Source organism: Bactrocera latifrons, unplaced genomic scaffold (genome assembly GCF_001853355.1).
Source record: "Bactrocera latifrons isolate USDA-ARS-PBARC rearing strain unplaced genomic scaffold, ASM185335v1 scaffold_164, whole genome shotgun sequence".
NCBI classification, from domain to species: Eukaryota; Metazoa; Arthropoda; class Insecta; order Diptera; family Tephritidae; genus Bactrocera; species Bactrocera latifrons.
The window spans coordinates 81,794-95,068 of NW_017535119.1; the positions used below are offsets into that span (position 1 = coordinate 81,794).

At 35.6% G+C, this 13,275-nt stretch overlaps 1 protein-coding gene across 1 annotated transcript; it reads left to right on the forward strand.

The window, feature by feature from the left end:
• The first annotated feature begins 345 nt into the window (after positions 1-345).
• On the forward strand, positions 346-11,963 carry LOC108966560 (glycine receptor subunit alpha-2). The gene is made up of 9 exons (XM_018929545.1): positions 346-404; positions 2,630-2,706; positions 2,782-2,881; positions 2,963-3,117; positions 9,559-9,714; positions 9,882-10,252; positions 10,313-10,441; positions 11,280-11,384; positions 11,454-11,963. The coding sequence occupies exons 1-9, from the start codon at positions 346-348 to the stop codon at positions 11,652-11,654; spliced, it is 1,353 nt and encodes a 450-aa protein (XP_018785090.1). The 3' UTR covers positions 11,655-11,963.
• Positions 11,964-13,275: the final 1,312 nt, after the last annotated feature.

Here is a 13,275-nt window from a genome sequence, read left to right on the forward strand (position 1 = left end):
CGCAATCTCCAAGACATAATAAAAATAAAAAAAATAAAACTATTAAAAATATAAAACCGTTAAAAAGATTGATTTCCATTATTTATATTTAAGTAATATTAATTTAGAAATAATAAAACTGGCAAAAAAAAAAAAAACAAAAAAACGAAATTTCTCCTTTGAATGGACTAATTTAACGCTCATTAGCGCCTAGTTGTCGAGCGCTGCTTAAATAATAGAATAATTGCTTTCATTTACCGTTAATTTGCCTTGCAGTGCATACACCAGCAAACTATGACAATCTCACAGCGATACCAAGTGAGATGAGTTGAAACATTTTTTTTATTATCCACTGTGATTATCATAATGCTGGATAAATACATAAATCTACTATTGCCATGCAGTCTGGGATTGATATGGATTTGGTAAGTGAGCTCATGCATTATATTTTGTTTACATATTCCATTCATATAGTTGACAACACATTGCATAAAGTGGCAGTGTAACAGTGGTGGCGAAAAATATGAGCGTTTGTAAATATTATGATGAAAGYTGGACGTTAAGCTAATGCGAGTTTAATTGAGACCGATAGCGCTTATATTTACTTTATGAGCTAAATGATAGTGCAGCTGGTTCTACCGAAAGAGATGCACTAATCTACTGCTGATTGTTGTGTCTGATATGTTCAGGAAGGGAAAATGTGTTTATCTCTGAGGTCTTAGCAACTGAAGTAGGCTTTTATGCATGATCTCTCGTAAAATCTCGTATTGAATCTTGGAACCATCACCTAATAAACTGCTCAGTCTTAACTATAAAATGCGTCAGAAAAAGTCGGTCGCTGACTATTTGATAAACAAAACGCTTTCAATATGAATGCTGATTGTTTTAGAGCTCTGGACGTTCTTCGTCTTCTTTTTTAGCACCTTAAGCAGGGGTCAGTGTACGTCAAGAATACGAAACTTAACCAGCTTACTCTATCCTTTGTGTAATGACGCTAGTTGTACAACTGCAGTGCAGAGAGGTCCCTATGCGGTTGGTCCTTCCATTGGAAGCTTGCGCGCCCTTACTCCGTTATCCACCCTGGGGTCACGAAACGTAGGAGCTTTTCGTTGGAGCTTCGTCTTCCATGCGGCATAGTCTAACCAGTGCATTTGTAGGAGTTTTACGCGCTTAACCAAGTCACCGTAAAGCTCATACAGTTCGTGGTTCGATATTTTTCGGTTTTAGCATTCAGGCGGACGGCGCAAAGATCTAGCGGAGAACAGTAGTGTCTATCCATCGGTCTCGAATCGAAGAAATTTTTCGGTGCAGCATCGTTTTCCGTGCATACGACATGACCTATGGAGATTTATGCGCTTAATTATATCGTAGTCGCCAAAGAGCTCATACAGTTTGAAGCTTTATCTTCTACGGTACTCATCGTTCATGGGGACAGTTCCAAAGACCGTTCGAAGAGCAATTCTCTTTTCATTTCGGTTCGTTATCGTCCATCTTTTTGGGAAGTATAATACAAAATAATGATTTATATATCAACTTCCTACTAATAGCAAAGTAGCACTTTTATTTGTATAATATCGATATGGTTATCTATCAAGATAGTACGAGCTTCGTACCCTAGTTCCTCAGGTTGTATTTCGGGTTTACAAAAAGTGTTTTAATTAACAGAGAAGCCATTCCAAACGTGAGGGGAGCTCCGAAGTCCTTAATTTGTAAACAGCAATGTGGTGAAACTTTGATAAGTTTGAGCAGACCTTTAGATGGGGTGCAAGCATGTAATGACCTTAAACTATTGCTTCAAAATTAGTACAACTGCTTTCAAGTTAACAAATCCTAAACTAACTGCAGCGGTACTCAATTTATTTTCAAATCTTTTAAGTTCTTGTTCCCTTAGAATACCTTGTTGAAAGAAAGGAGCTTACAGAAACTCTTCTCGCCAAGTTAATGAAAGACACAGCCAGCCAGCAGTAGACCGTAAGAAGATAGCGAAATTTTCACCTATTCTCAGTCGGTCTATACGGAGACACGATAGCTAATTCCTCAGAATGCATACTGAAGCTTCCAAATTCGCSTCGTTTCGTATTTATATAATGTTCATTTGTAGTCTGAATAACACATACCGGTTGAAATAAAACATGTAGGTTTTATTCGTTCTCTAAAGATTCAAACTGAGTTCGAAGTGGAAACTTTGATCCATCGTACACAAACGATCCCTAAAGGACTATAAAACTTTTGGTGCTTTCTCAATATTTTACTAGAATTGCTCTGCGTTTAAGAAGCGATTATGTCTTAAGAACCCATAGACCGTCAATCCAATTATTTTTAAATCTCCTAGATCTTTTTCGCTAACAATTCCTTTCTGAAAGAAAGGATCTTACAGAAACACTTCTACGTCAAATCAACAGAGAGTCAAGTCGTCCGACATTAGACCGTATTAAGATATCGGACTTATTCCCAGTCCCTGAACTATACTAACTGATACCCTGATGATACTGGTAGACGATAGCTTATTCTTCAATAGATCGCTTAAAAGCGACAGTAATATATGTTCTGGTGATATATTTAATACTTCTCACTGTTTTATTTTAAAAAAATCTTTTGCAACCTTATAAATCCATTATAGTATAGTATATAAATATATATATTTCCACAGGCTGACTGATTCAACGGATGCCTTAATGAACTACACGGCAAAACCTCGCGTAGTCCTTCCACCTAATTATGTCAAGGGTGAGTGAGCACTTGAAAACATATACCGTTTTTAACCAACCTTCTTTTATATTTTCGAATATTTGCATTCAACAGAAATGAGACCACCTTCCAAGAAAGGCTCTCCAGTGATAGTAGACTTTAGCATATTTGTTGTAGATATTAACTCAATCAATGTAGAGGATATGGACTTTAGGTAAGTAGACACTAAAAAGTACTAAAGTAACCACTTTTACTACAACAATAACRATAACCATATATTGCTTAACATTTGTAGGGTAGATATGTTTATACATCAGCGTTGGAACGAATCAAGACTCGAGGTCTCCGATGACATATTCGAGGAGGGCGATGATTATGTGACACTACTTCCAGAATTCTTCGATAATCTCTGGCAACCGGATCCATATTTTTTGAATTCGAAAATTGCCGGTAAGTGCGAGCCTTGCATGCCATTTAATTTGCATTGTTTGTAGTGATGTTCATGTTTGCGCGTGTGTGTGTGTACGTTGTTTTGTGACACACTGTTTTCTGTATGTAGATTTGATCTATTGCTAAGAGTTTCATTGCTAACACATATTCAAATAAACATTATTTCTTTTACATAGCTTATTTCTCTGTTTACATATGCATATCTGCTATTTTACCATACATTAGGGTGGTTCATTTTTTAGAAGAATAAAAATTTAGAAAATCATTTTTTTAGTTCATTTCATGAACTTATACTTGTCTATGAAATATTTGTGTATACATATCCTATGAAGTATGAAAATAAGTAGTATTTGTCAAATATATAATATACTCCAGGGATAATCTTCTAGTTCTATTTAGAGAACTTAAAAATTTAATTTATTCTAACTTGAAAAATGTTTGCAAAAGTCTGTGGACAATAGAATAGACTAAATGATTAGCATAGAAACGACTTCGAACACAGGAGAAATATCAGAAATCTTCATCAGGCTACGCGTATGATCTATTTTTTTTTTTTTAGTAGGAGGAATCATCGAAAGCTGGAGTGCAGAACCTCAATCCGCAACCGTAAACCTAAGCTATTCCGAACTCATATTTCTCCCATGGAACCATCAGATAAAGTATTACTTCATTTACTTAAGTCTCCTTTATTGCACGGGTTCACGGACGTCTACTCTGCTCTATATACCTCAGTTTTGTCTAGATTATGGCTGCCACTTTGCTGATAGCTTTTCATTTATCAGAGAGATAAGTGCTGTCAAATTTTTCACCAAAAAGTGAAGCCAAGTGAAGTTTTTAACATTTTCTTTCCATTTTAAACCAAGGTGCTCAGAGTCTTCTATGCACTTTGTACACGTCGGACAGAACGGACTAAGATCGTGATGGAATCGGAACAGATAACTTTAAAAGCATCCATGTCCACTCAGTATTTAGGTTAGGTGAARGGCTACATACGTTCCCTGATTGTCTATACATGAATGAATGTCCGGGATTAATCTGCGGATTCACCGTTCTTTGGTTGAGGGTTGCTAACCTTGTGATACATTTTGGTTCTCTCTTCGTTTTTTACGCCTACACGGCTCTGATAGCTGGTCCAATCACGCGGATGCGTCTCCCTGGATGTCATTGGGCGGCATCATAGCTAGAACTTCAGCAGCGTCGCTTGATAATGTCATTAGAACTCTTAAAAGTTACCTTAGTATGGCGTGGAGCCTCGATTGTCAGAGAGCTTTTTAAAGCACTGTTTTATGTTTTGGAAGTGGGTTTTAAACAAAAAATTTGGACTAAACTTTTTGTGACTTCTGCGACAGATTCCCGAACGGAATCATACGTACTTCCTAGACACCTAGGTATAGATATAAAATTTATATACTTCTTTATGTGTTGAGTTCGGATGAGTTATTTTAGTAAGCATATTTTATTGGTATTTTCATAAGATTAGTTGGACTTCCAAAGTAAACAAGACTTTTTGAATCCAGCACCCCCTGCTGGCGCCCGAAGATTTTTACAATGCTTCTAAAAAATACATAGTAACTACATAAAATTTTTAGGACTCGAATTCGATTTAGGCATATCCGTCTATCTATCTGTATATACATGAAATTTTACACACGTAGTTGTTTACTTAAGTGCTTGTTAAACGGAAGAAAGTGCTGAGATGTTTCCACCTCGTTTTGTTCTATACAGCTTCTGCAGCTGGGGTCCGCTTAGATTCTCAACCTTAGAGCACGAACTCCGATAGGTCTGTAAGAACACCTGAAACTTTGCGAAATGCTAGCCTTACTAAGAGAAAGTAGCTCTCTGGATAACTTGCGCTCAATCTTKAGCCAAAAGGATCTTGCGACAGCGTTTTAAYCTATTGTARCCCAGCCCTGGCYAAATTCCCGCGAAACGCAGCTGATCAGTAATAAATCACATGAAAAGAGGAGAGCACGGACTTATTTTTATTCAACTAAGTGCGGAGCTTGGGTACCTTTTTTTTTGGTAAGCTCATCGCAGATTCTTTAAGTCTGATAGCAACTTTCGCGGCCAAACACWGGTGATATCTATGGGAACTATGCAAGAAATGGTATTAAGTGCCATGATTGCAGTGATACATACATGCTGTTGAGCGCCGTTGGACCTTGGACGCTCTCGAGCTTCCTTGCGAGTGTGGTCTTTTCTAGGGCACTCCGAAACACAAAGTACTCATGGAATATAATGAGCTGGTGATGCCAAATACAAGTCAATCGATGACTTCTTTGGTCTCACCTTGATATTAGACTGCTATGAGAGCATCCTATCTAGGACGAACCCTAAATACTTTACTGTTTCTATAGATTGCAAGCTGATGCTAACCAGCCAAGCCAACGCTGTAATCTTTGAAGATATCGTTCAGRTCCGACTACTATAACATATAGCTGTTATATAAACTGCTCGATCAAAGTCCAATTCTTGTATGAAAAACTTTTTATTTGTGTTGCTTTTTATATCTAGTAGCCTAAGTGCAACCGAAGTTAACGTTTTTGCTGTGTTTTTCTTTACTTACTTCTTTTATTTGTTTCGGACCACCCTAATGTGCATRCTTAATTTTGATCTCATGTACTTCTGTGTGCGCATAGTGCATTTATTTGAGTGATATGTGCGCACGTGTTTTATAATTTTTGTTTTTGTTACTCTTTTACATCGCTTCTTTGTCAGTTTGTCAAACTAGTGCTATTTGTAGCTGTGTTAGCCAGTCTCACGTGGGTGGGTGCGCGTTTTCAGGTTAAGTTCACTTCAAGTTCATAACATTTGGTTTGTGCTGTTCTGTTTGTTTTTATTGGTATTTGCATAATCATCAGCGTTTTCACGTCATTCTCGCCTTGACAAGCGAACAAATCAGCCCTGGCAAAAAAAAAAAAAAAAAAAAAAAAAAAAAAAAAAAAAAAAAAAAAAAAAAAAATCGCCGCTTCTGAATGGTTTTCGAGTATGCGCAGTAGACGTGGCAATGTTTGCAGTGTTTTTGTTGAAAATAGAAAACCAAAAAAAAAAAAAAAACATTTGTGTTTTTAGAAAACACCAATACAGACATGTGCGTCTCTCCCTACCGCGCTTATTGGAAAACCCTTTATTTATGATTAATTGTGTAAATTTTTTCTTCTCAGTTATTAATTGAATTTTTCGTCATCTTTATTACTCGTATTTTATCGATTTTGTATTAACCACGTGCTTCGTACGCTAGGATTCGGCAGCCCTTATATAACTTCTGGCTCTCTACTGCGCGACAAGGATCAAAGAGAGACGAAAAACTTTCATATCAATAAAACATTAAGTATACAAATAAAAAATTAAATTCCCAAATGATGTGTTTTTTGTTTTTGTTTTGTTTTGTGTGATTTAAACTGCAAGCACACACCCACCTACACACATATCAACATTCAAATACATATCTACATACATAACCGCATAGTTAGCCACACAAATGTACTGTCCGGGCTGCAAAGCGTGATGAGAGAGCTCAGCGTTATCATTAGGGTGRACGCAAATTTTATTATTTATTCATTTTAGTACTTTTAGTGTATGATAGTTACCTAAAGTGGTCTAATGAGCGCCTTAAAGGAAGTGTTAGTTAATTTTTTGTCAATTGCCTTTTTTAGTTATTTATTTGAAAGCTCAAAATTTTGCTGTTGTTGTTGTGCACTTTTAATATTTAGTTTGTAGTCTCGTATGCTTGCGCTTGCGTATAATAATTATTTTCAACATATTTTTGATTAGCATTCTGTGTAGATAGGAAAAATTTTTTTTTTTGCTAATTTCAAGGACCACCCTAACAAAATATAAAAAAAAATTATTTTCAGTACAAAATTTATTTTCATTGATATGGCAATGTTGCATGTATTTTTATTACGCAATCTTCATCCTGCTCCTTGAATTTGGTCTTCGAAAGTTTCGCAAACCAAGAATCACTAAGATCTTCTGCTCGTAAATCACATTTGCCATACTGAGAACGAACCACTGAAAATGCTGTAAGAAAAATGTCTACCATTCCTAAGCTAGGTTCTTTTATTGCTTCAGCTGCATCCCTGAAAACTTGGACTCACATATCTCCCCCAGGATATGTGGAGGAGGGAGAGTCGCCGTTGAAAAAAGTCTAGTGAGCTTTTTTACGATTAGGTCGAAGTTCGAAAAAAAGTTTCGAGGGCGAGTGTTCAGTAAAAAGCTCTCCGTCAAACTTAGTTTTGGGCTAACCGATCACTGTAGTGATTTTCGAGTTGCTGCCATTAAGATAGCTGACGACGTAGTGCTCCGAAGTCCGGCCTCTGTTAGATAGGTGAGCATTTACCCCAACAGCAGTGTGGCCATACTGGTTGGAAGCTCATTTAATCAATCAAGTCATTATTAGACTCGTTTGTGTTTCCATTGTGGCCATATCCGAATCGCTGGAAACTTTAAAGCCGATGAGGAAAAATCAGCAACTTCATCTTCTTACGTTCTAGCACTACCATGCACACCTCCCGTGAGCTTAGCGTGCATTGGTCTATAATAAGCTCTGGCTCGATCTCGAAATAATTCTCACCTAGCATAAGAAGTGAGACGAAATAGATCTACTGAACTAGTTGCTGTTTGCAAAGGACCATGTTACCGCAATCGGTGGACTTATTACTGGATATTATCCAGTAAGTTTCATCTAGTAAGCTACAAAATTTATCTGAAGCTTTTTTTTAAATTGTATGAAATTGAAACATAAGCCGAAGAGCCAGGAAACGWCTCGTCGAAGTGGGAGAGTGTCGAATCTTCTTGCGGTCTAGCACTGGACTTATGAAAATGGCATGCGCTTAGAATTCTTTAGTCGATGACCAGCTCGTTTGCGACTTCGAGACTGTTCTGACCTATAGTAGAACCTGCGAAATCTACCGAACTACTTAGCYTTAGTAAAATTATCTTGATCTTATCTTGAAAATCGTTGGAGCTCWTTCTGGATATTGTCCAATAGGCATTTTTGCTTTAAGGCTAAAAATCCACTCCGACGACAATTGTYAAAGTTGTATAGAGAAAGGTGAGGTAGAACGTTCCAGTCATTTTTTCTTCCATTGTCCTGCTTTTGCAGGATTGAGGTTGAAACATCTCGGCAGTAATACTCTCGACGAAGCAGTAGAGATAGTCGGAACTGATATTAGTTACATCACCAAATTTGTAGTAGGCTTAAAATCGTATAATTAATATCTGGAAATATTAGGTATCCTAACGGACTGGCGTTCGAAACTGTCCAAGTGTGATTCCTGTTGACGCTTGGACCGTTTAACCTAACCTAAGTTCTGCTAGGTCTCACATATTACGACCTGGTGATTATTCTGTCTGGTCCTACTTGGTCCTAAAAATATATTATATACAAAATTATCGTTAAAGAAAAACTCCAACGTGGACTATGTTAAATAACAGTAGAAGCTCTATTAGAAATACTGTAATCGGTCTCTATAATCGGAATGCGATCACTACAACAACCAATTCTGAATTGTCTCAGCATACGGCAGTTTCAGTTAAACTCTTCGTCTAAGTCCGTAGATATCAAGCCCAAATACTTAAACTTAAGTTAGTTCCAAAAAAGTAACTTCTTTAACTTCAAGTTAAAGTGGTTAAGTCTGTGTTGATAGAAATATGGGCATGTTAAGCATGGTGGTAGGTATTGTCAGTAAAWCTATTCAAAGACACGGGATTCCTAACTCAGTAAAAATATATATGAAAACGGAAGATACAGTATAATGTCGGAAGAAGGGATTCTACTAATATGAGTGTGATACTGAGCTTTGAGTACAAAGATAAGCGAAAGTATATAGATATAAGAAATCGGATGCTCAGTATATCAGTTTAAGCACTCAAAAGCTCAAAAATCTAGCGTTGTATGAATGGGTTTAGGATCACTTTTYTCTGTACTGAAAATCCAGTTTCAAAGACCTTTTAATCCAGAATCAGCAATATTTATTATTATTTCTTCGCTTAAATCACGGCTTTGTCTTAGCAAGTAKAGTTTTTACTATAAATTACATATTTTTACCAAAATAAAAAGAGAACTGCACATATTCTTTTCTCAGAATATTTCGAGAAAAAAAAACAATAAGCTTAAAGCTCCAGTTTGGCTTAACAAATCAACGCTYACTACATTCCCAGCCACTGCAAGTGTTGACTGAGGTCTTAAAAACGTAGAGTATTAATTAAGTTAGAAATTTGTTGTGAGCTGTGTTTTCCTTTGCCTTCCAATTGTCCACGTCTTAGCCGCACGCCTAATCATGTCATGCATCCCATCCACCTCCTGCCCACAATTCCCACGAATTTTTGTTTTAAAATACTTCCGTTCAAATGTATATCACTGTATTAAAAAAATCAAGAATATATATTTGCAACACGATTTCGTTTTCTCTCTTCTCTTCTACGCTCTCTTTGCAGAGATAGCAACACTAACGCACAAATTCACCTCAGTGACTTTATACAAAAATAAAACCGTACGTTATGCGGCGCGAATGCATGCGATCATCGCCTGTCAAATGGAATTTCAACTCTATCCGATGGACATACAGGTGTGCCCCATATATATAGAAAGCTGTAAGTGGCACTAAGTATTGCTTATGGAGTAGCTAAATAATAATTTCTCTTTACATTGTCTGCCTCTTTTCTCCTTGCATGGCCTCTATTTTTCCCTGCGTACTTTTACTCTCTCTCTTTCTCTCGCTACCTCTATCCTTCTTCTACTCTTTTCTACATACACACAGTCTCATCGAATAATCAAAAAGTGAAATTACGTTGGTCCGACTCTGGCGTCACTTTGAATCCCGAGCTCAAATTGCTGCAATACAACCTTGGCCAACCGCTCGAGCTGGAAGAGAGTGACGGCTATATGCCCGAGAAGGTTGGCAATTTTTCACGTCTCACAGTGTATTTCCGATTTGAGCGGCAAATCGGACATCATCTTATACAGACGTTCGCGCCATCATCGCTCGTTGTAATGTTGTCCTGGTTTAGTTTTTGGTTGGGACTCGATGCCATACCGGGTCGTGTGACGTTGTTGGTCACATGCATGTTAACTTTAGTCACCATGTTCACTGGTCTTAGAGCGGATATACCACCAGTTGCCTATGTGAAGGTGGGGTTTTTTTGGAAATTAAATTTTTTTCTTTCAACTGCTTGACTTTGTTATTTTTAGGCTTTGGATCTTTGGATGGCCGGTTGTATGGTGTCTGTATTTGCAGCGTTAGCGGAATTTGTTGTTGTGAAGGTCTTRGATGTACAATATCAGTATCAAGTAAATAAAATACCGAAAGTTCTGCCGATGGTAAGTAATATTGTTTTGAAGAACTCGTATTATAAAGGGTTCCTTGGGAGAAAAATGGATTTGACGAAATCATATTCGAAATTAATTCATAACACCCATTTGCTTTGATACTTTGGAACTTTTTTGATCCCAGAATTTACTGCTCAATTTTCTCTATGAAATAAAAATTCCAGWAAACTTCATTCCGGGTATTGAAGACCAGACTTTTTTATATTAAGTTAGTTCTAAAAACCCTCTTTGAGAAAAATATTTCGRAAAACTTTATGRAATTTCCTASGAGGGATATTTTTAAGACCTTATAYTYTTGACMTCAAAATGTAAAACTTCCAAAATTCATCTCTGAAAAAAATAATCGGGAAAACTTTATGAAATTTCCTCTGAGGGCTATTTTTAAGCACTTACTTATTTTAACTTCAAAATATTAAGTTACTTCCCAAATTCCTCCTAGAAAAAAAATCCGGGAACTTTATAAAATTTCCTCTGAGGGATATTTTTAAGATCTTTCTTTTTTGACATTAAAATATTGTGTTACTTCTAATTTCTTCTTTGAAAAAAACAATCCGGTAAACTTTATGAAATTTTCTCATAAGGATATTTTTACATTAAATAATTGCGCTTACATGCGCTTATTTAAGTASTGAATTTTTGAAATAAAAATCCCGGAAAACTTTATAAAATTTCCTCTGAGGRATATTTWTAAYAATTGCTCTTCATTCCGTGTTTTGMGRACCGGGACCAATAAAACTGCCGGTTTCGGAAAGTTTTGGTCAGAAAACTTATGTCAGCTGACTATAGCCGAAAATTCTGTATATATAACGGCTTTTCTCAACTTTTCCAGCGCATAAGCAACATGGAGAAGGGTCAATGTGCAACGGTGGCCAGCTGGGAAGGGGGCGCAGTGCGCTCACGCAAATCCACACAAACACCAACAACRCCAGGACAGGTATAGAACCAAAAAAATAAAACTAAAATTATTTTCGAAATATGCAACTAAATTTCACGCAATTTACAGACTTCATTGCAGGGCAATGGCGGGCCACCGAAGCCGGCGCGTCGACAAAGTCTACTGTCGGTGGCCTGGACCGACACTGACACTGGTGTGGAGAAGATAATGTGGCGCGAAATCGATAAAGTATCACGCGCCGTATTTCCCATATTATTTTTCGTCTTCGTACTACTCTATTGGCCCATATTGCTTATGAAGTCGTCCTAGGATTTACGGAGTTCCAGAATACCGAATTCTGGGCTCCGCTGAAATAATTATGCCCACATACATATATACACTTGTATGTATTGCGTCGGCGCACATAAATAAAGCAAAATATTTACTTACATACATACGTGCAAAGATTTGTATGTATTTGTATTTAGTACGAGATTATGAAACAACAAACACATGCTCGCAAATGCAAAATTGTAGTTAGTGTATAATATGCTACGAAGTAAGTAATGAGTTTTTAGCTGAATTAACAAATATATTTTAAATTAAAAAAAGAATATATTTTTATTGAAAACTCTTTTTAAAGCAGTACCGTTAATATTTGAATTGAAAATGTGGCTGCTTTTAGCGCTGCATTTTGAGTAAAATTATATACGAAATAAAAATAAATAAATATGTTGCATAATGTAGACGCGATTTACTCTTTTTTACATATATGTATGTATGCTGAAGTAACAAAATGTATTAAAGTTAAGAAAATATGTGGAAAACGTTTAGAAACAGCGCTTTTTAATATGTACGTACATATATGTATTTTCAGTCGTCAGCATTAGGTTCAGCAGTAAGTACGCAGGAATATAAGAAAAATATGAAAAAATTAGCTTTTAAGTAAATATACACTCCAAGTTAGGGTCGTTCTAATATTTGCGAAAATGTTAAAATAATAAAATATATATTAATTTTAAAAAATTTATATATATTTTAACAAACATATTGTATATATTGTCGGAGAAGATATCGATTTTCAAACTTAGTATTTGTTTTCAAAAAATATTTTATATGAGTAAAAGTATATTTTTTTTGGTAGGCGATCACATTTGGTCTATTACTGATACCAAACATTTAGTATGATTTTTTTTTGCAAATTCAAATTTATTAAGCGAATTTCACAATTTTTTTAGGTAAATTTCAAAAAAGAAAAAAAAACTTTTTACAAAAGCAGCTGTTTGAATAGTTTAATACACATATGTACATGTATATGACCGACAGCGACATTTTAATTTCACAGACATATCGAGTTTTTTAAAAAATAAAACAAATCCAAAAATTTCATTATAAAATTTATGAGGCACGCGCGCATGCTTCACCACATACATATACAAGCATACATATTTTAGATAATATTTGTGTTAATACTCATAAATATATCAGGTGCTTTCAGTAAGGATAATAAAAAAAAGTTCCCACAATATATAAAACAATCATGGTTACAACAAATTATGCAACAATTACAAACGCACACACAAAATTTTGCTACTACAACTTTTTTTATATAGATTCATACATATGTAGTTAGTTTATGTATATTCGTATGCTCCTAAGTGCAACTTAAGGTTCACCATGCAGGCTATTTATTGAAATAAGTGCGCTCAAAAGATAAACACTGAGCTTTAAATAAATCTAAAAAAAATATATATAAATTTGTATGTATTTACAAGCTTAATCACAATTGTTGGTATTTACACACATTTGCATACATATTAAATGCAATTATTTTAACATATGTAACGATTTTAATTTTTTTAGTAAAACACATATTTCGGCTGTGCCGAACTGTATACAAATTATTAATTATAAATAAATTAAAAACTATAAAATTTACAATATGGAGCAA